We start from the raw sequence: 23,534 nt of genomic DNA on the forward strand, positions 1-23,534 counted from the left end.
ACAGCAGCTTTCGACTTCAGTTGAATATAACGCATAAATGGGAATAAATAAATGGCTCAGCATAGATGGTTAAATCAAAGTGACTGAGGTACTAATTAAGTTAACTTTGGCCAAGCATGGATATACTGGACCATTAGGGTGCTTTGAGGACCAAGTTTGAGAACGTCTGTAATAAGAAATAAATAGAAAAAAATAACTGGAACCAAGAAAGGAATGTCACATCAGACTAAGTTAATGTTTTATATTGAATAAAAATCTAACAATATGGGGTATATTTACTAAGATTCGTAATTTCCGAAAATAGGTCAAAGTTCAATCACGAATGACATCGGCAGTGTAAAACTGCAACTTTTTGAATTGATTACGACTAATTTACTAAGCTGTCGTATTCGTATTTTTCTTTGCTTCCGATGTCGATGTCATTCGTGTTTTTTTACCTAATTTGACGGCAGTGATTAGCAAAACACTGCCGTTTTTTTTTACAATCAATCTCGGCTGGATCTGTGTGATCCGTGCTGGGGTTCTTTTTTTTTTTTTTTTTAAATTAAACAAAGTAAAATCCTAAAAAAAATTGCGTGGGGTCCCCCCTCCTAAGCATAACCAGCCTCGGGCTCTTTGAGCCGATCCTGGTTGCAGAAATATGGGAAAAAAAATGACAGGGGTTCCCCCATATTTAAGCAACCAGCATCGGGCTCTGCGCCTGGTCCTGGTCCCAAAAATACGGGGGACAAAAAGAGTAGGGGTCCCCCGTATTTTTAAAACCAGCACCGGGCTCCACTAGCTGGACAGATAATGCCACAGCCGGGGGTCACTTTTATATAGCGCCCTGCGGCCGTGGCATCAAAAATCCAACTAGTCACCCCTGGCCGGGGTACCCTGGGGGAGTGGGGACCCCTTCAATCAAGGGGTCCCCCCCCCCAGCCACCCAAGGGCCAGGGGTGAAGCCCGAGGCTGTCCCCCCCCATCCAATGGGCTGCGGATGGGAGGGCTGATAGCCTTTGTTGTAAAATAAAAGATATTGTTTTTAGTAGCAGTACTACAAGTCCCAGCAAGCCTCCCCCGCATGCTTGTACTTGGAGAACCACAAGTACCAGCATGCGGCGGAAAAACGGGCCCGCTGGTACCTGTAGTACTACCACTAAAAAAATACCCAAAAAAACACAAGACACACACACCGTGAAAGTATAATTTTATTACATACATACACACATACATACATACTTACCTTATGTTCCCACGCAGGTCGGTCCTCTTCTCCAGTAGAATCCAAGGGGTACCTGTTGAAGAAATTCTACTCACCAGATCCAGTGGTCCAGGCTCCTCGGCAAATCCAGGGATAATCCACGTACTTGAATAAAACAAAAAAACGGTTGCCCGACCACGAACTGAAAGGTGACCCATGTTTGCACATGGGTCACCTTTCCACGAATGCCAGAAACCCACTTTGCCTTCTGGCTAAGTGGGTTTCTTCAGCCAATCAGGGAGTGCCACGTTGTAGCACTCTCCTGATCAGCTGTGTGCTCCTGTCCTCACTGACAGGCGGCACACGGCAGTGTTACAATGTAGCGCCTATGCGCTACATTGTAACCAATGATGGGAACTTTCTGCCCTGCTGTTGACCTAAAGTGACGTCACCGCTGAGCAGAAAGTTCCCATCATTGGTTACAATGTAGCGCATAGGCGCTACATTGTAACACTGCCGCGTGCTGCCTGTCAGTGAGGACAGCAGCACACAGCTGATCAGGAGAGTGCTACAACGTGGCACTCCCTGATTGGCTGAAGAAACCCACTTAGCCAGAAGGCAAAGTGGGTTTCTGGCATTCGTGGAAAGGTGACCCATGTGCAAACATGGGTCACCTTTCAGTTCGTGGTCGGGCAACCGTTTTTTTGTTTTATTCAAGTACGTGGATTATCCCTGGATTTGCCGAGGAGCCTGGACCACTGGATCTGGTGAGTAGAATTTCTTCAACAGGTACCCCTTGGATTCTACTGGAGAAGAGGACCGACCTGCGTGGGAACATAAGGTAAGTATGTATGTATGTGTGTATGTATGTAATAAAATTATACTTTCACGGTGTGTGTGTCTTGTGTTTTTTTGGGTATTTTTTTAGTGGTAGTACTACAGGTACCAGCGGGCCCGTTTTTCCGCCGCATGCTGGTACTTGTGGTTCTCCAAGTACAAGCATGCGGGGGAGGCTTGCTGGGACTTGTAGTACTGCTACTAAAAACAATATCTTTTATTTTACAACAAAGGCTATCAGCCCTCCCATCCGCAGCCCATTGGATGGGGGGGGACAGCCTCGGGCTTCACCCCTGGCCCTTGGGTGGCTGGGGGGGGGACCCCTTGATTGAAGGGGTCCCCACTCCCCCAGGGTACCCCGGCCAGGGGTGACTAGTTGGATTTTTGATGCCACGGCCGCAGGGCGCTGTATAAAAGTGACCCCCGGCTGTGGCATTATCTGTCCAGCTAGTGGAGCCCGGTGCTGGTTTTAAAAATACGGGGGACCCCTACTCTTTTTGTCCCCCGTATTTTTGGGACCAGGACCAGGCGCAGAGCCCGATGCTGGTTGCTTAAATATGGGGGAACCCCTGTCATTTTTTTCCCCATATTTCTGCAACCAGGATCGGCTCAAAGAGCCCGAGGCTGGTTATGCTTAGGAGGGGGGACCCCACGCAATTTTTTTTGGCAAAAAAAAGCACTTTCCAACCCCTTCCCACTGATATACATGCACGGATCTCATGGATCCCTGCATGCATCTCAAATCACGAATAAAAAAAGCAGGTCTGTTTTTTTTTAGGACTTTTTTACGAATTGTAATTTTTCACGGCAGTGTTTTGGGTTTTTTTGCTTTGCACTTCTTAGTAAATGACCGAGATTCATACTTAAACAGGCGTAATTTGACCGATGGTGTATTCATTCGTAATTTTTTACCTGAACTAGAAAAAAATTACGAATGCCCTCATCACTGCCGTGATTAGTGTTTAGTAAATGACCGAGATTGACCGAGATGACACTTTGATGAAAAAACGGCATCTCGGTCAAAATCGGGAGCTTAGTAAATATACCCCTATGTGTATTATCTTTCTTTTGTATAACTACTATCTATAGGTAGCAGAAGGAATGGCGTACTTGGAGCGAAAAAATTACATCCATCGGGACTTACGAGCTGCTAACATCCTGGTGTCGGAAACCATTTGCTGCAAAATAGCAGATTTTGGGCTGGCACGTGTGATAGAGAACAATGAGTACACAGCGCGAGAAGGTACCTGGCTGCATAATTCAAGAGACAAAGGTCCTATATATTTATGTAACATGGCAAAAACACCTGGTGCCGGTTGCCGCCCAAATGCCACAAATGTTAATTATCTTGCAGCTAAGGGGGGGCTGCCCAGATCCACAAATAACAGATTTGTATGTAAACCAAAAGGGTTTGTGTACAAATCCAAATCAGACCTAGTGTTCTGTAGTTAGCAGCAACACAGGGAGCGCTACTTGTGTATTAGCTTAAGGCATCCAGAACCCTTAATAAGGCTCGGTTAATCACTGACCTACATTAGCTCATAACTTGATGTGAGCTCCAATCTCCATAATACTATCACCAGCTGTAGCATTGATTATATACAGTAAAATAGGATTTTGGTAGCTACCGGTAAATCCTTTTCTCTTAGTCCGTAGAGGATGCTGGGGACTCCAAAAGGACCATGGGGTATAGACGGATCCGCAGGCAGGAGCTTGGGCACACTATAAAGACTTAAGACTGGGTGTGAACTGGCTCCTCCCTCTATGCCCCTCCTCCAGACCTCAGTTAGAAAACTGTGCCCAGGAGAGATGGACATTTCGAGGAAATAATTTATTGTTATAAACACGGTGCGTGTCATACCAGCTCACACGTCAAACACACCGTAGAGCGTGGCATTCAGTAGAATACCAGCCAACGGCATGAACACAACACAGCCACATGCTGAGAGAATATGTAACACAAACCATGTGTCCACAAAAGCAAAAATTAAACCCCGCATATCATGGCATGAACAATAGTAGCAACCACCTGACAGAGAAGACACACCACCAGGGTGTAACCAAAAACAATAACTGCAGACACGGTACGCACTGGGACGGGCGCCAAGCATCCTCTACGAACTAAGAGAAAAGGATTTACCGGTAGGTACTAAAATCCTATTTTCTCATACGTCCTAGAGGATGCTGGGGACTCCAAAAGGACCATGGGGATTATACCAAAGCTCCAAAACGGGCGGGAGAGTGCGGACGACTCTGCAGCACCGAATAAGCAAACAAAGGGTCCCCAAAAACAGGGTATCAAACTTGTAGAGCATAGCAAAAGCGTTTGATACTGACCAAGAATCCGCTCGGCAAAGTTGAACCGCCGAGACCCCTCGGGCATCCGCCCAAGAAAAACCCATCTTCCCAAAAGAATGGACCTCCACCGATTTCGGTGACGGCAATCCAGCCGTAGAACAAACATGGCAAACCACATCACAGATTCAGCGTGTAACAGACAGCATAACGCAGTCTCCCAAACCATGCTGGGAACATACCAGACAAACATAGCCTCTGTTCCTCCAAACTGAGCCAAACTGGCGACCTACATACTCAAAATCCTGGCTCGATCGAAGGAATTTGAATCAGCTAATGCCTAAGTAACCACCGACATCAAAATAGGCCGATTTCTGCGAAACCCAGAAACCACTCTTGGTAGAACTACCAACCGAGTACTCAATTCCTCTCTATCCACCTGAAAGATCAAACAAGGCTCTTGTGAGACAAAACCACGAATACCGACACCCGCCTTGCGGACGTCAAAGCTTATAGCATGACCACTTTCCAAGAGAGAAAATTTGTAAAGAAACTTATTAGGCTTGCATCCACACCAGCTTGTAAAGTATGGATAAGCACGACCTAGCTGAAAACTTCCATAGGAGTCTCCCTGGATACACACCGAGACACATAATTACTCCAACTATGGTGGTAACGTCTTGCCGTTAGTTCTTTCCTAGCCTGAAGAATTGAGGAAACGACTTCACTGGGAACCCCCGTTCGGCCTAGGATATGACATTCAACCGCCCCGCCGTCAGACGCATCCGCGGTAAGTCATGATACACGCCCTGAACTTGTTGTAACATTACCTCACTTAGAGGAAGAGGGCAGTAATCTTCTATGAGTAAACCATGAAACCTGGATAGCCAACCCTCGCTGGCTAGACCGGAATCAAGAGGACCACCGGAACCTTTGATTATCTTACACTTACCACCGTCAGAAAAGTGAAAGCGGAGAGGCCTTTTAGAGCGACTAAAAACACCCATGGTGTCACAAGGATGTCGACTGCTATATCTTGAGTGTCCCCTGACCTTGAACAATCTCCCTGAGGCCTCTCGATGAGGCGAGACGCCAACATGTCCAATTGCGACACTCCTCAAAGACTTGTCACGTTTGGGAAAGCTTCTTGATGAAGACTGAAATTTTTTTTTCCCCGGCTGGATATCGCGTCCGCAGAGGAAATCTATTTCTCCGTCGTTTACCTCCGGAACAAAGACTGCTAATATAGCGTTTACCAGACTTCCCACTCAACTGCAAACTGTGCATCTTCCGCCATTGCCGCTTTGCTCCTTGTTCCGCCATATCAGCTTACTTACGCCACTGCTGACAAGTCGTCTGGCAGAACCAACACGGGTAGACACGAAGAATACGTTCGTCGAAAACAGCTCTTAATTCAAGAAAGCTTATATCAGACAAGTTTCCCAACTTGTACTTATTTGCAGGAAATACGTCCCCTGCAAAGGACTGCTCCCCAGCTTCGGAGATCTGTATGCACGGACACCAGGATCTAAACCTGTATCCCGAACCTTCATTCCTCTAGAAGGAGAAAACAGAGTAGACACCACAGGAGCGATGTGCTGGCCGTTAGGATTATATTCCGCTGCATGCGCAGGTGAGACCTGGACCACATTTCCCACTGGTCCCTTGAAAACCACTCTGGTATAAGACCTGCTCACCGAAAAAGACCTCTTAGATCGCACCCATCTGTTTTATTAACGGAACATATTGATGAGGTGACACAGCAAAGCCGATCCAACTCTGGATCCTCAGACACACCGAACCTTAACCGGTCAGCATCTACTCTGAAAACCACTTTCGACATTTGCGTCGTTGGGGACAACAGCCAAACCCTGTGTCGAAGAACAGTCAGAGAGAAACAACGATTTGCACCTTTAAACAAGGACAACCATACAATGTCCTGAACCTGACACACCTCCATATGGCATCGCGTACGACCTCCCCTTCCAGAGGGGAACGGCAAGATCTATTAGAAAAAACAGTAAGGGGAAACAACCGTAACCCAGAATGTCCCCCTTTTGATTCTATAAATAACTCACAGGTCCTAGTCTATTCCTGGACTAACTGAAAATTAGTAGACCAGTGGTCACCGGAGTTGGGACCAGCCAGATAGACTCGGCGACAAGTGGTGGATGTAGTGGAAACAGAAAACGACATCCACTTCTGCGAACCAAACAAGGCTGCAGAACACTTACCTTTTCACCTTCCACTGTCTGCACAGAAAAAGGAAAAAAGAACGGTATCGAACCGGAAAAAACGACTGCATCCCACAAACGAATGCATCACCAACCATCGTGAAGGAGGCTAACTCACGAAATTAGACTTACCAGAGGAATCCGCCGAGATTGACTGAACAGAGGGCACACCCACAGTTGTACACCTCCCTCCAGCTTTTCCCTGGTACCTCCTCCGCATGTTTCCGGTCACACCTCCCGCTGTCACGAGGCAGCCTGCTGTATTGGTACAAGGTAGAACAAACATAGGCAAGGCTACCCACTCTGAGTAGGGTAATACCATCGGCTGCTTACCCTAAAACAACACTTTCTCAAGTGCAAACAGAGCAAATAAGGTTAAAATATAGAAATACAAATTTCACTTAGCTGCCTGTGTATGCTCTTTTGCGACCGGGCTCTGCGTCGACCAGGAGTTGACTGTCATAATTTTCTCTCTGCGTTGCGAAGAGATTAATATTCGGACTCCTCGAGAGGATCGAAAACCAAGTCGTCACGGCCCATCTAGAGCTTAATCAACAGAGCGATCAGCACATGATAAGAATACCATTATTTCAGCATTCATGGATATACATCATGTAATACACAATAAAACACATACCTCGTACCCATGCGTATATAAAATATAGCTACATATACACACATATAGATATAACCTATACGCAAGTGGATTGCCCAGACCTATCAGGTCCCTAGTGAGAGTAATGTGTTGTTAACGTGTATGACCATATACCGACATGCCCCTGATGTGGATCTAGCAGGAACGTTAAGGTCGACCGAAACCTACTAAATGTCGACCGCAGGAATATAAGCGGGTAAACTTAATAAGAATACTCTTGGAACTCCCGAGGGGTCTGAGGGAAACATACCAAACCATTTTGATACCACTCCCCCTACATATACCTATAAATATACATATACCTACAGGTACCAGGCAATAACAACCAGATTAAAAAAAAAGGCATCCACCCACGACAGTATCTTCCTTATCGTGTTTACTGTTTCAGGCATACAAACACCACTCTGCTAAAACTTAATCTCCCCAATCAAGCATCGCCATGCACCGGCGAAGCCGACAGTTTACCCCACAGCAGTTCGACAAAGCCCCCACATCTGCCGACATATGTCGACCAAGCGATAGCGGGTAAATGAGCAGGGAAACTGGGAAATCATGTCTTACTACAAGGAATATGCGACCATTCTCAAACTTAATGCTATATGACACCTTGTCCCCCCTCCATCTTACTGCACTGCAAGTCCTGGCGGGGATTTTTAAGAAAATGGCGCCGACTCCCTTGAGGAGACTAAGCTCCGCCCCTTCCCGGTGCTCCCCAGACCCTTAACAACAATACTAGCTCCAATATACCGTACTGTGCATATACACAACCGCCCCCACACTGAAGGGTGTATGGACAGGTGTGTATACCCTCCGGCGCCAGTACCTACCAAAAAGATGGAGATTAAATAATAGTGCGGTCTGCTGCTCCTAATTATAAGGATAATTGCATTCCTTATATTGAACAAAAAAACACACTAACTGCAGGGATATAACCCCCTGTAGAAAATCAGGAGCGCTGTCCGCACTAATTAAAGGAGACAATTAGAAATGTTCACGGTAAAAATTATGTAAAATGATAATATAATTTATTAACATGAAATGCTGCAGCATGAATGACACTTAATCAATACATGATGTGTATATTTATAAGCCATAATACAATCGATCCACATTTAACTGATAAAATTATCTATAACTCACTATAGTTCAGAGGCTTGGACTTTGATATTACTAAATTTCGCAATGTTCTCTGATTTAATTATGAAGTGGCTAAAAATAGCTTTTCAAACACTCAATGTGTTCATATGTCCTTGATTCGTTAGTGTTCCAAATGAACATGTGTGCACACATATATTGATTTAAAATAGGTAATTACCATACATTATTAGCCTTTGCGTCACCTCCAAAATTAGTTTTGTTGAGACAATCCCGGTTTTTATGCTCCCTCTGCTGGTGCTCATCCGTTTACTGCAGAATATCTGGAGAAAATGTCCACAGGGACTGAACTATAGTGAGTTATAGATAATTTTATCAGTTAGAAAAGTGTCTTTCAGGGCGCCCCTTGCGCCCTGCACCCAGGTAACACGGTGGTGTGTGGGAGCATCTGCGCCGGGACCGCCGCTATGACTGGCGGTATCGGCGGCGGGGAGAAAAGTGCGCACAGTGCACTAACGCGCACTGACGGGGGTCCGGGGCACGGAACCCCCCGGCCGCGCCAACCTTATTGCCCGCAATAAATGTCAGTGTTCTTTCCCCCCCCCCGCGTGCCCCGTAGCCGCAGGGACAAGCGGCGGGGAAGAGAAGGCGTGCCGAGCACTAACATGCGTCGGTGGGGGTCCGGGACACGGAGCCCCCGGCAGCGCCTCTCATGTTTAATGTGCCGCTCAGGACGCTCCCTCCCCGGCGCACTGCACCTGCGGGAGCCAGCGGCGGGGGAGAGAAGCACACAGTGCGCTAACACGCGCTGACGGGGGTCCGGGACACGGAGCCCCCGGCAGCGCCAAACCAAACCCCTTGTAAGGAAATTTGCTGCTCAGGGTGTTCCCCCCCCCCCCCAGCGCCCTGCACCCGTGAATGCCGGCGACGGGGGAGTCAATGGCGCGTAGCGCGCACTACCAAGCTGGCGGGGGAATGCCCTGCACCCTGTGAGTGCTGTTGCGTGGGAGCATGGAGCACAGCGCGACCGCTGTACCTCCGTTACTGAAGTCTTCTGCCGTCACTGAAGTCTTCTATTCTTCTAATACTCACCCGGCTTCTTTCTTCTGGCTTCTGTGAGGGGTTGACGGCGTGGCTCCGGGAACAAGCAGCTAGGCGAACCAAGTGATCGAACCCTCTGGAGCTAATGGTGTCCAGTAGCCGAGAAGCAGAGCCTTGAAACTCACAGAAGTAGGTCCTGCTTCTCTCCCCTCACTCCCACGCTGCAGGGAGCCTGTAGCCAGCAGGTCTCCCTGAAAATAAAAAACCTAACATAAAGTCTTTTAGAGAAACTCAGTAGAGCTCCCCTAGTGTGTGACCCATCACTCCTGGGCACAAAGTCTAACTGAGGTCTGGAGGAGGGGCATAGAGGGAGGAGCCAGTTCACACCCAGTCTTAAGTCTTTATAGTGTGCCCAAGCTCCTGCCTGCGGATCCGTCTATACCCCATGGTCCTTTTGGAGTCCCCAGCATCCTCTAGGACGTACGAGAAAATTAGAGACATTATTTTTTTACATGAGAATCACCATTGTATCAAAAATAAACTTTTAGCATGGCAACCATTGCTCCACATTGTGGAGCATTTTCATAATGTTTAACAATTGTTTTACTTACTTTTGCTATAAAATACTTCTACTAAAGCACAAGGCCGTACACTAAGATACATCTCTTCATCTAACTCAAAATATCTCCAAATTCAATCCCTCCACATTACATCATATCCCTGTCCCACATCCACTCTTATTATCTGCTCCTAATTCCTGTCACAGGATTTGTAGGGCTGCACGTCTGTGGAATGCTCTCGCACAATAAGACTTTACTTTAGCCTCCTAAACTTCAAGTATTCCCTGATAACTCACCCCTTCAGACAGGTTTATCAAATTCTTGTAGCAACCACTTAACCTTCCTAGCTTTACCCGATTACATCACATCTTTACTTTTCTACTCAATTACAACCACTCCACACAAAACTTACGTGTGTTCTTTTTCTACACTCAATCAACCAATATTGCTGGGTGATAGGCTGACACAGCTCTCTAAGCACCTTTTACCCATATGTGGCACTTATACCTCATGTATCAAACTCTTGCTGGTGCTATAGAAATAAGTGTTAATAAATAACACATAAAAATGTATGCTTCTGTGTGGCTACTGCTAATCATTGTATTCACCATGCTTCACAAAGTAGAAGTACTGTCATGAGTGAAAGCTATGACCCTATATATGCAGCTCCAAGAACTGTAATCCATACATTACCATACGTTACCAGTTCTCTACAGAGGGCAACTACTCGCTATCAATACTTACTGTGATAGAAGCACTGGTAAAGTGATAAACAGGAGAGATGTTTGTCCCAGGTTTCTGGCCTATGTATTTTAAACCCCCAGGAAATGCCTAAACAGACTTGATTAGAATTTGGGCTTTCAGTAAAAGCCAGAAATGGGTCCTGGGGGTATGGATGTGAAAGAGAACGGAGGGCCCCATTTCGGGTCTTTAGTGCCTGAACCTGTAAGAGGCTGATAAAAGCTGTGTCAGTGCTTGTTCTGGAATTCAGGGACTATACAAATCTATTAATGTTGCTGTTTTATTACATTAACAATTCTTCCTCAATTGCAGGTGCCAAGTTTCCTATAAAATGGACAGCTCCTGAAGCAATAAATTATGGAACATTTACCATTAAATCTGATGTATGGTCATTTGGTGTCCTCCTGACTGAAATTATCACATATGGGCGGATCCCATACCCAGGCGAGTTGTAGTAAAGATTGAAGATGGTTTGTGATTAAATGTGTGAATAGAAAAAACTATAGGGGGAGATTTATCAAAGTTTGGAAAGAGATAAAGTGTAGAGAGATCAGCAGCGAGATGTAATGGAGTCCAAGATCACCAAAGCTGCAGGATTCTGGCCGATCTCAGACTTTTTTTAAAGGGGCAATCACTTACAAGGCATGGTTTTGTCATGTGTTTGCCCCTTTAAAACAGTCTGAGATTGGCCAGCATCCCGCACCTCTGGAGATCTCAGACTCCATTATATCCCGCCGTTAGACTTATAGAGCTAATATAGCTCTTCCTGCTTTGCCCATTATCGAGGTGAAGCAGGAAGCAATAACGTTGAGATATATTAACATCTCTGCCGCAGAGTGGGTGTGAGAAACTCCACCCTCTGGCGATTCCTGCCAGACCCACAGGGCATCATCCAAGTGCTGATGCGCCATGTCATACCTCCCAGCCAGCCCCACTTTGCATGCGTGAAATCTTGCAAACATTGCAAGATCTGATGTACAGCCTGATACCCCCACAGAAGCTGTTCAGCTGCTGCAGGTTTGTACACATACCAGCAAGTAATCTTGCTGATATGTGAAGGAATGATAAGCCACAAAAGTGCGTTAATAGTTTTATTTATAACATCTGAATGACTTTCCGTCCCCATAGAGTTCATAAGTATGCAGACAGTGAATCGTTAAATGTTTGCAGCTAATGTAGAGAAAGGTGATTTTTCTATATGTCATCTGCTTTCATACATATCAAAGTTCAATGTAAGTGTCAAACATTTGGCACTTAACCATCTCTTCTTAGTTCTTACATCTCCCCTAATAGTAATTTTAGTATACTGTGCAGACAGTCAAAAGAAAGTAGTGTGTGTATGTGTGTGTGTGTGGTTCTGTGACCCCGTTGCCCATGAGACAGCATTTTCTTTATGCTGTAGACTGACTCTCAGGCCAGCTTACGCCAGTGATCTCAGCAGCTGTGAGGTGTGGAGGAAGATGTCCAGGAGCACGCTCTCATACACTGATAGTATAACTAAGCATTCAGGACATTGGGGGGTATTCCAAGTTGATCGCAGCAGGATTTTTGATAACAATTGGGCAAAACCATGTGCACAGCAGGGGAGGCAGATATAACATGTGCAGAGAGAGTTAGATTTGGGTGGGTTATTATATTTCTGTGCAGGGTAAATACTGGCTGCTTTATTTTTACACTGCAAATTAGATTGCAGATTGAACACACCCCACCCAAATCTAACTCTCTCTGCACATGTTATATCTGCCTCCCCTGCAGTGCACATGGGGGGTAATTCTGAGTTGATCGCAGCAGGAACTTTGTTAGCAGTTGGGCAAAACCATGTGCACTGGAGGGGAGGCAGATATAACATGTGCAGAGAGAGATAGATTTGGGTGGGGTGAGTTCAATCTGCAATCTAAATTGCAGTGTTAAAATAAAGCAGCCAGTATTTACCCTGCACAGAAACAAAATAACCCACCCAAATCTAACTCTCTGCAAATGTTATATCTACCCCCCGTGCAGTGCTCATGGTTTTTCCCAACTGCTAAAAAATTTCCTGCTGCGATCAACTTGGAATTACCCCCATGGTTTTGCCCAATTGCTAACAAAAATCCTGCTGCGATCAACTTGGAATTACCCCCCTTGTTCAGCTTCATTAGTGTTTTTGCTAAGATTGCAAAACTACTATTGAAAACAATCGCAAGCTGGGGGCCACCCAGCACAGGGCAAGGCCGCCCAGCATGCAAGTGGCTGACAGCGATGCGATCGTAATTCGATTTGCGATCACATAGCTGAATTGTGGATGCCCTGTGCTTGCACAGCCTGGCTGCGAAGACAGACGCAGAGCATCCATTTTACAGGTCGCAGCGGCCACATGTGACTTCACTCGACCGTCCCAAAAATGGCACCGCCCCACCCCCATTTTACCCACACCAAGCCCGCAACACCGCCCTGGCCCATCCGGCGAACGACTCTGCCTGTCAATCAGGCAGAGATGTTCGCATCACTTAGATGCAATCGCATGTCCCCAGCGCATGCACACGCAGTGTGGGTCCTGCGCATGTGCACTGCCGGTAGGACAGGGTAAAATGCTATTCTGAACCCTTTTGGAAAGCATGGTGCATAAAAAGCCTGACGCTGAATTTAATGTACTAGTGTCCAAATTCACAGACCTAAAATGCATTCACTAAAAAAAATAATGGATATGTAACCAAGTTGCAAAAATGACAAAATGCATAAGGTGTATAGTGCATGTCCCAATGTCAGTCATACAGAAATACACTTACGCTCTTGTTTCACCTAAAACCCTTCCACAGGTACTGTACAACGCTCTTTCTTGTGCACAAATAAAAAAAACTTGCAAAATACGCTCACAGTCATCTAATATATACATACATACATACAGTACATGAGCATTAAAGAAAGCACTTATCAGCTTTAGCAGTAAATATGCCATCACAACCTGCTAGCTAGCACTGACAACAGTCGTCATGGTTAGTAGCATGTCTTTGTACCTGCCCTCAGGCATCTGACAGGGGTATATGTGTCTGTTCGCAATCACATGATTACACCTTTTCACCCTGCCGGCTGACTGGGCTATCTGTAGATCATCGTTATGTGTTTCTCCTGGCATTCCTGGTACCTAGATGTAGATTAAATAAATTATCTAGGCAAACAGTGGGTGAAAAAAGGAGTGTTATGGTAGACTTACCATGGTTAACACACTTTCTGCGAGGTACACTGGGTTCCACAGGGAAAACATCAGGGTGTAGAGTGGATCTTGATCCAGAGGCACCAACAGGCTAAAGCTTTAGGCTGTCCAAGGATGCACTGGGGCCTCCTCTATAACCCCGCCTCTAGGTACTGAGAGCTCCTCAGCATAGTATGGATAACCACCTCGGAGAATCCTTTGGCCCTCAAGAGTGAAGCTTTGAAATCCACGCCGTCAAAGCCAGTCTGGCCAGGTCTGTGTAGAGACAAGGGCTCTGTACAAAGAGGTCTGGGCACTGAGGAAATAGAAGTGGATGCTCTGTCGACAGACCCTGCAGGTCTGAGAACCATTGCCGTCTGAGCCACGTTGGAGTGACTTGAAGTAGTGATCCTCCTTCTTGTTTGAACTTCCGTAGGACCATGGGCAGGAGTGACACTGGAGGAAACGCATTGGGCAGCTGAAAGGTCCATGGAACCGCCAGTGCGTCCACGAACACTGCTGAGGATACCTGGTCCTTGATCCGGAACCTTGTGATTGTGTCAAAACGCTATGAGGTCTACGACCGGTAGGCCCCACCTGTCCACTAGGAGTTGAAAGACTTCTGGATGAAGACTCCACTCGCCGGCGTGCACGTCCTGCGACTGAGGAAGTCCGCTTCCCAGTTCAGGACACCCGGAATTAACACTGCCGATATGACTAGCAGATGGCGTTCTGCCCAACAAAGGATTTTTGACACTTCCATTATTGCCATGCGTCTTCGAGTGGCACTTTGATGGTTTATGTATGCCACCGTGGTGGTGTTGTCTGATCATACTTAAACAGGCCTGTTCTGTACTAGAGGCAGGGTGAGAGATAGTGCATTGAACACTGCCCTTAGCTCCAGAATATTTAATGGCAGGAGTGATTCCTCCTTGGTCCAACGACCTTGAAAAGAGTGTTGCTTCAACACCACTCCCCATCCCGCAGACTAGCGTCTGTTGTCAGCAGGACCCAGTCAGGGACCCAGAAGGAACGGCCCCTGCTCAGTTGCTGGTCCTGGAGCCACCAAGTCAGTGACAGATGAAACTCTGGAGTCAAAGAGATCGTGTAAGATCTGATCCGATGAGACAGGCCGTCCCATTTGGAAAATATTAACCTCTGTAGTGGGCGGGAATGAAATTGAGCATACTCTAACATGTCGAAGGCCGACACCATCAGGCCAAGTACTTGCATTGCCGAGTGTTATCCTGTCATGAAGCTTCAGGACTATTTCTGGAGACAGAAACAGTCTCTGACTGTGTGTGTCCAGGAGTGCCCCCAGGTGCACCATGCTCTGAGCTGGGACCAGTGAGTACTTCTTCCAATTGATAAGCCACCCGTGGGCTTGCAGGAAGGTTACCGTCAGTTGCAGATGAGGAGGACTTTGTAGGAATTTGCCAGAATCAACAGGTCGTCTAAGTACGGCAGATTTCTGACTCCCTGGCGAAGGGGATGAGCCATCATCACGGCCATGACCTTGGTGAAGATCCGAGGAGCCGTAGCCATCCTGTATATCCAGGGATACCATATAGTCTCAGGTTTCCATAGCCAGCACAACTGAGCGCAGCGTTTCCATTCGAAACTTGGACACTCTCACAAACTTGTTCAGCGATTTGAAGTTGAGTATAGGACAAAAAGGCCCACTGGGTTTCAGTCTAGAAACAGGGTTGAGTAGTATCCTCTGCCTCTAAGGGACTGAGGTACCGGCACAACCCCTCCTAAACTCAAGAGAGAAATCACAACCGTTTGTGTAGTTTGCACTTTTAACTGATCCAAAAGGAGAGCCATAGTGCAGAATTGGCGTGGGGGATGTTTCTTGAAGGAGACAGAGTACCCGTGAGAGACAACTTCCAGTACCCATACGTCTGAAGTGGTCTTTATCCAGACCTGTGTGAACTGTAGAAGTTGGCCTCCACTCTGGGGTCCCCCAGGGGGAGGCCCGCCCTGTCATGCAGCAGGAATGTCATGTTTTGAAGCAGGCTGACGGGCAGCCCAGTATTGTTTCGCCTTGGGGTTGGTGGTTTTTTGAACACGAGATTGTCTCGGGTATGCCTGACCTTTTGCTTTCCCTTAAGGCCAAAAAGAATGAAATACGTAGTTATGGTAGACATACCGTTAATAACTCTATTTCTCCTAAGTCCACAGTATCCACAGTATCCACAGGATATACATTGGGATATGAGGTAGTGACTGCGGATTGGCACCAACGATCAAAAGCTTTCGGCCTCCCAGAATGCAACGGGCCAGTCCCCTATATCCCTGTCTCCTGGCTCAGGCAATTCAGTTCTTTTCCAAAGCTCAAGGCAGGAGCATCATATGAGCCCTAATCAGGCGAGAAGAACACACTAACACTGACCTGAGTTGAGGGTGTTGTGAACTCGGGGGTTCTTCCGGTGACCGGGAAGAGGAACCACAGCTGGGTCGAAGTAGAGATGGCCGAATGTAGGTTTTCTTCATGCAGGATTTTTGCGACAGGCAAGATTCGTGACGGATACTGGAATCCACCTGAAAAACAAGGACTTGAGAACGGTGCTGGTGAATACTGTGAGTGATGCTGAAGGATCGCAGTGAGTGATGCTGAGGAACACCGAGGTTGCGGCTGATAAACCCAGAGACAGGAATTTAAGGGCGATGCTGACCGCACAGTGGCCCTCATTCCGAGTTGTTCGCTCGGTATTTTTCATCGCATCGCAGTGAGAATTCTCTTAGTGCGCATGCGTAATGTTCGCACTGCGCATGCGCCAAGTAACTTTACTATGAAGAAAGTAATTTTACTCACGGCTTTTTCATCGCTCCGGCGATCGCATTGTGATTGACAGGAAATGGGTGTTACTGGGCGGATGTATGGCGTTTTATGGGCGTGTGGCTGAAAACGCTACCGTTTCCGGAAAAAACGCAGGCGTGTCTGGAGAAACGGTGGGAGTGCTTGGCCGAACGCTGGGTGTGTTTCTGACGTCAGCCGGGACCGAAAAGCACTGAACTGATCGCACAGGCAGAGTAAGTCTGGAGTTACTCAGAAACTGCTAACTCGTTTTTGATCGCAAAAATGCGCATACATCGGTCGCACATTTAAGAAGTTTAGATTCACTCCCAGTAGGCGGCGGCTTAGCGTGTGTAACTCTGCTGAAATCGCCTTGCGAGCGAACAACTCGGAATGAGGGCCAGTGATTCAGAGGATTCGTGAGTGATGCTGAAGCACACGGTGACTGATGCTGGTGAGCGTAGCAGAAGCACACAGTGACTGACGCTTGTGAGCGTTGCAGAAGCACACGGTGACGGACGCTTGTGAGCGCTGCAGAAACACACAGTGACAGATGCTTGTGAGCGTTGCAGAAACACACGGTGCTGGGAGCACAGAAGTCCGTGCAGCAGAGAGGCACGCTGAATGCTGAAGCACAGGAATCCGTGCAGCAGAGAGGCACGCTAAATGCTGGAGCACAGGAAGCTGGAAGCACAGAAGTCCATGCAGCAGAGGTAGAACGCTGAATGCTGAAGCACAGGAAGCTGGGAGCACAGAAGTCCATGCAGCAGAGGTAGGAAATACTTTAGAGAACAGGAGCGCTGGAGTTTCACTCTTCTAGGAGAGAGAAGATACTCAGGCGCCGGAGCTCTGCCCGGCATTTGAATTTGAACTTCCCGCCTCTATCTGATTGGCGGAGAGCGCCGATGACGTCACCCGCCCATCCGACCTCCCTGGACGCCGGGCGTACCCGCGGCGCCCTCCCCCTGAACGTCCGCCGGGACCAGCGCCAACGGAGCACCAGGAGCCGGGGACCACCAGCGGGGATGGCCGCCAGGAAGCTCAGCGCACCCGGAGGGGTAAGCGCGGCGGCCGCGGCGGCATGACAGTACCCCCTCCTCTAGGAGTGGCCTCAGGACACTTTCCTGGTTTTGTTGGGTGTCTAGAATGAAAGATCTGAATTAGTCGGGGAGCGGTGACCTCAGAAGCCTTTATCCAACTTCTTTCTTCAGGTCCATAACCCTTCCATTCCACCAAATATTGTAAATTCTTGTGATAGTAACGAGAGTCCAGAATAGTTTTGATCTCAAATTCTGTTCCAGTTTCAGTCTCTACTGAGGTTGAACTAGAAGGCTCTGAATGGAAACGATTTAGTATGAGGGGACGAAGGAGAGAGACATGGAAAGAATTTGGTATACGAAAGTGAGGAGGCAAACCCAATTTGCAGACCACAGGATTCAGGACTTGTAAAACAGGGTAAGGACCGATGAACCTTGGAGCAAATTTCATAGTGGGTACTTTTAGACGGAGGTTGCGGGTGGAGAGCCATACCCTATCGCCAACTTTGTATTGAGGAGCGGTCCGCCGTTTCTTGTCCGCAAAGAATTTGTATTGGACGGAGATTTTCTTGAGGCTAGCATGAACCCTACTCCAAATTTGACTGAAATGTTGTAACGTGGAAGTTACAGCCGGAACCTCCTCCGACGGAAGGATTGGTAATTCTGGAACCCGTGGATGGAACCCGTAATTGATGAAGAACGGAGATTCGCCAGTGGAGGAATGAAACAAATGGTTATGAGCAAACTCTGCCCAGGGTAACAGTTCAACCCAGTCATCCTGTGAAGGAGAGAGATAAACGCGGAGAAAAGTCTCCAAATCCTGGTTGACTCGTTCGGTTTGCCCATTTGTTTGGGGATGATAGGCAGACGAGAATTTGAGTTTAATTCGTAAGGCAGAACAGAGAGCTCTCCAAAACCTGGCGGTGAACTGTACCCCTCGATCTGAGACCACCTCCAGAGGTAAGCCATGTAACCGAAAGTGCTCCCGGATAAATAGCAGAGCCAGTTTGGGAGCTGTCGGTAGACCGGTCAACGGAACGAAGTGTGCCATCTTCGAAAAACGGTCGACAATCACCCAGATGGTATTGTAACCTTTGGAGTGGGGCAACTCGGTAATGAAGTCCATAGAAATATGGGTCCAGGGTTTCCTTGGGATAGACAAAGGATGAAGCAATCTGGCAGGAGGCAGACGAGGAATTTTGTGCTGTGTGCATTGAGGACAGGAACTAACATAATCCTGTATATCCCTCCTCATGGTATTCCACCAGTAAGACCTTCGCAGGAATATGAAAATTTTTTGGACCCCCGGGTGACCGGAGAACTTGGAGATATGGGCCCACTGTAGTATTCTTGGTCGGAATTCAACTGGCACTAACATTCTTCCAGGAGGAGGATCTAGAGAAGTGGAAGCAGCGGAAATGGAGATTGGATTGAGGATTAAACTCCTTTCAAAGGAATTCTCTTCATCTGAGGCAGTTAGGGAACGAGACAGAGCGTCAGCTTTTGTATTGAAAGTCCCGGCCCGGTACTTAATAACAAAGGAGAATCGAGTAAAGAAAAGTGCCCATCTGGCCTGACGGGGATTCAAGCATTGTGCGGTCTTGATGTACAATAAGTTCTTGTGGTCGGTGTAAATAGTAATCAGATGTTTTGCACCTTCTAACAAGTATCTCCATTCTTCCAAGGCGGACTTTATTGCCAACAGTTCCTGATCTCCAATAGTGTAGTTTTGCTCAGCAGGCGAGAACTTACGAGAATGGAACCTACATGGATGCAATTTCTTGTCCGAAGAATACTGGGAAAGAACGGCTCCGACTCCGACTGAGGAAGCATCGACCTCCAGGAAGAACGGTTCTTCGAAATTTGGTTGTTGGAGTGCCGGAGCTGATACAAAAGCTGATTTCAACCGGGTGAAAGCTTCCACAGCTTCGAGAGACCACAAACTCGGGTTGGAACCCTTTTTGGTCAATGCGGTAATGGGTGCAACTATGGTGGAAAAACCCTTAATGAATTTCCTGTAGTAGTTCGCAAAGCCCAAGAACCTTTGTACTGCTTTCAAAGAGAGAGGCTGAGTCCAATCACGAATGGCAGTGAGTTTCTCCGGATCCATACGAAGCTCCGTACCCGAGATGACATAGCCAAGGAACGGAATTGACGATACCTCAAAAGTGCATTTGGAAATCTTGCCGTAAAGACGATTCTTTCGTAGTCGGAGAAGTACCTCTTTGACCTGTGTCCTGTGTTCTGCAAGATTTTTGGAAAAAATCAGGATGTCGTCTAAATACACCACTACACTTTGGTATAACATGTCTCGGAAGATTTCGTTAACGAATCCCTGGAAAACGGCAGGAGCATTGCTAAGGCCGAACGGCATCACCAGATATTCGTAATGCCTATCTCGGGTATTGAAGGCGGTCTTCCATTCGTCCCCCTGCTGGATACGTATAAGATTATATGCTCCTCTCAAGTCGAGCTTCGAAAAAACGTGGGCTCCACGCACCCTATCAAATAGCTCCGTAATTAGCGGCAAGGGATATTTATTTTTGATGGTGATATCGTTTAGGCCACGATAATCGATACATGGTCTCAGCCCCCCGTCCTTCTTCTTCACGAAAAGAAACCTGCTCCAGCCGGAGAGATAGAGGGGCGAATGAATCCCTTAAGAAGATTGGATTTAATATAGTCTGACATAGCTTGGGTCTCAGGTAGAGACAGGGGGTAAGTGCGACCCCGAGGTGGCATCTTCCCTGGGATGAGGTCAATGGGGCAGTCCCAAAGTCTATGGGGTGGTAACTGATCAGCCGCCTGCTCAGAGAACACATCCGTGAACTCCCGATAAGCCTCCGGAATGAGCTCCTCGTCCGACCTAGAAGATGCACGGAGCGGACAGACGGGAGTAAGGCAATTAGTGAGACAGAATGAACTCCAAGACAGAATTTGTGAAGACTTCCAGTCGACGTGGGGATTATGGGTTTGAGCCAAGGCAACCCGAGGACAAGGTCGTGAGGCATCTCCGGAATCACTAGGAGCTCCAGATGTTCTTGATGTAGCGCTCCGACCTGCAGCCTAACGGGCTCTGTGCGATATGTAATGAGGCCATTGGATATTCTGGTTCCATTAATAGCAGTCAATGAAATAGGCCGTTTGATAGACCGCAACTTTAAATCCAGACCTTGGGCACAGGAGAAAGAAACGAAATTCCCAGCAGCCCCAGAGTCCAATAGGGCATTAAAAGATTTGGCAACGGACTTGGAGGTCAATGACACGGAAAGTAAGCAATCCAAAGTCGGAGAAGATTTGGACGTGACTCCCAACTTGACTCCTCCGGAACAAGCTAGGCCTGCCCGTTTCCCGGACGGGATTTACAAAACTTGAGGAAATGATCTGCGGCTCCACAGTAAAGGCAAAGTTTACCCTCACGACGACGCTGTCGTTCCTCCGGAGACAGTCGGAACCGGTTAATTTGCATGGGTTCGTCCGGACTGGGTACAGCCGCCGGCCTAGGAGGAGGAAGCCGGAACCTGGAACGATCTGAACGACTACGTTCTCCTCCACGCTCCTGCATCCGAAGATCCACCTTGACGCAGAGGGAGATAAACTCTTCTAATGGATCCGGCAGATCCCTAGTGACCAACTCATCTTTCAGCCGGTCGGAGAGATCGTTCCAGAAGGCAGCCCTCAGGGCGTCATTATTCCAGCGAAGTTCAGAGGCAATGGTCTGGAAATTAACCACGTACTGACCCACGGAGCGGGAGCCCTGACGGACACGGAGCAAGTCAGAAGAAGCAGTGGTCATCCTGCTGGGCTCGTCGAAGATTCTTCGAGAGGATGTGATGAAGTTGGTGTAGTTGGAAACCACGGGATCAGATCGTTCCCATAACGGAAACACCCTATCCAACGCTGACCCTTCGAGCAGGGAAATAATGGCCCTCATTCCGAGTTGTTCGCTCGCAAGCGGATTTTAGCAGATTTGCTCATGCTAAGCCGCCGCCTACTGGGAGTGAATCTTAGCATCTTAAAATTGCGAACGATGTATTCGCAATATTGCGATTACACACCTCGTAGCAGTTTCTGAGTAGCTTCAGACTTACTCGGCATCTGCGATCAGTTCAGTGCTTGTCGTTCCTGGTTTGACGTCACAAACACACCCAGCGTTCGCCCAGACACTCCTCCGTTTCTACAGCCACTCCTGCGTTTTTTCCGGAAACGATAGCGTTTTTTCCCACACGCCCATAAAACGGCCTGTTTCCGCCCAGTAACACCCATTTCCTGTCAATCACATTACGATCGCCAGAACAATGAAAATGCCGTGAGTAAAATTCCTAAGTGCATAGCAAATTTACTTGGCGCAGTCGCAGTGCGGACATTGCGCATGCGCATTAAGCAGAAAATCGCTGCGATGCGAAGATTTTTACCGAGCGAACAACTCGGAATGAGGGCCCATATACGCCACCTTAGATCCGTAGGGAAATTATGAGAGAGAAGCTCGAAGTGCACCTCTCACTGGTTTAAAAAACCACGGCAATTCTTTGGATTCCCATTATAGCGGGAAGGAGTAGGAAGCTGAAGGCGTGACCTGGTACCGGCCGGAGGTTGGACGTTACTGGAAAGGGGAACTGAAACTGGAATTACGGAAGCTAAGGATGCTTGAATTTGATCCAATCGGCCGGACAATTCCTGGAGATACTGCATCACCTGGCCCTATGTCGCCTCCTGAGTCTGAACTCGGGAAGCCAAACTTTGGATGGCGCTCGACTCTGTGTTCCAATCCCCCGGGTCCATGAGGCCTGAGTATACTATCATTGACCTGGGTTGAGGGTGTTGTGAACTCGGGGGTTCTTCCGGTGACCGGGAAGAGGAACCACAGCTGGGTCGAAGTAGAGATGGCCGAATGTAGGTTTTCTTCATGCAGGATTTTGCGACAGGCAAGATTCGTGACGGATACTGGAATCCACCTGAAAGACAAGGACTTGAGAACGGTGCTGGTGAATACTGTGAGTGATGCTGAAGGATCGCAGTGAGTGATGCTGAGGAACACCGAGGTTGCGGCTGATAAACCCAGAGACAGGAATTTAAGGGCGATGCTGACCGCACAGTGATTCAGAGGATTCGTGAGTGATGCTGAAGCACACGGTGACTGATGCTGGTGAGCGTTGCAGAAGCACACGGTGACTGACGCTTGTGAGCGTTGCAGAAGCACACAGTGACGGACGCTTGTGAGCGCTGCAGAAACACACAGTGACAGATGCTTGTGAGCGTTGCAGAAACACACGGTGCTGGGAGCACAGAAGTCCGTGCAGCAGAGAGGCACGCTGAATGCTGAAGCACAGGAATCCGTGCAGCAGAGGTAGAACGCTGAATGCTGAAGCACAGGAAGCTGGGAGCACAGAAGTCCATGCAGCAGAGTTAGGAAGTATTTTAGAGAACAGGAGCGCTGGAGTTTCACTCTTCTAGGAGAGAGAAGATACTCAGGCGCCGGAGCTCTGTCCGGCGTCTGAATTTGAACTTCCCGCCTCTATCTGATTGACGGAGAGCGCCGATGACGTCGCCCGCCCATCCGAACTCCGTGGACGCCGGGCGTACCCGCGGCGCCCGCCCCCCGAACGTCCGCCGGGACCAGCGCCAACGGAGCACCAGGAGCCGGGGACCACCAGCGGGGATGGCCGCCAGGAAGCCCAGCGCACCCGAAGGGGCAAGCGCGGCGGCATGACACACACATACACACATTTCCTTACAAGAAGGAAGAGGTTAGTGGGTGTAAGAAGGTAGGATCCCTGTGGATACTGTGGACTTAAATAAAGTTATCGACGGTAAGTCTACCATAACTACGTATTTCTCCTGCAGGGTCTACAGTAGTGTTCACAGGATATACATTGGGATGTCTGAA

General features: G+C 48.0%; 1 protein-coding gene across 1 annotated transcript in view; it reads left to right on the plus strand.

Moving 5' to 3' along the window:
- Nucleotides 1–23,534, plus strand: part of LCK (LCK proto-oncogene, Src family tyrosine kinase) — a 130,815-nt gene that overhangs the window by 86,863 nt on the left and 20,418 nt on the right. Inside the window, exons 11-12 of the mRNA XM_063954268.1 lie at nucleotides 3,110–3,263; nucleotides 10,954–11,085. Of these exons, the coding sequence (XP_063810338.1) occupies nucleotides 3,110–3,263; nucleotides 10,954–11,085 (286 nt within the window). The remainder of the gene's footprint in view (nucleotides 1–3,109; nucleotides 3,264–10,953; nucleotides 11,086–23,534) is intronic.

Source organism: Pseudophryne corroboree, chromosome 2, assembly GCF_028390025.1.
Source record: "Pseudophryne corroboree isolate aPseCor3 chromosome 2, aPseCor3.hap2, whole genome shotgun sequence".
In the NCBI taxonomy this organism is placed as follows: Eukaryota; Metazoa; Chordata; class Amphibia; order Anura; family Myobatrachidae; genus Pseudophryne; species Pseudophryne corroboree.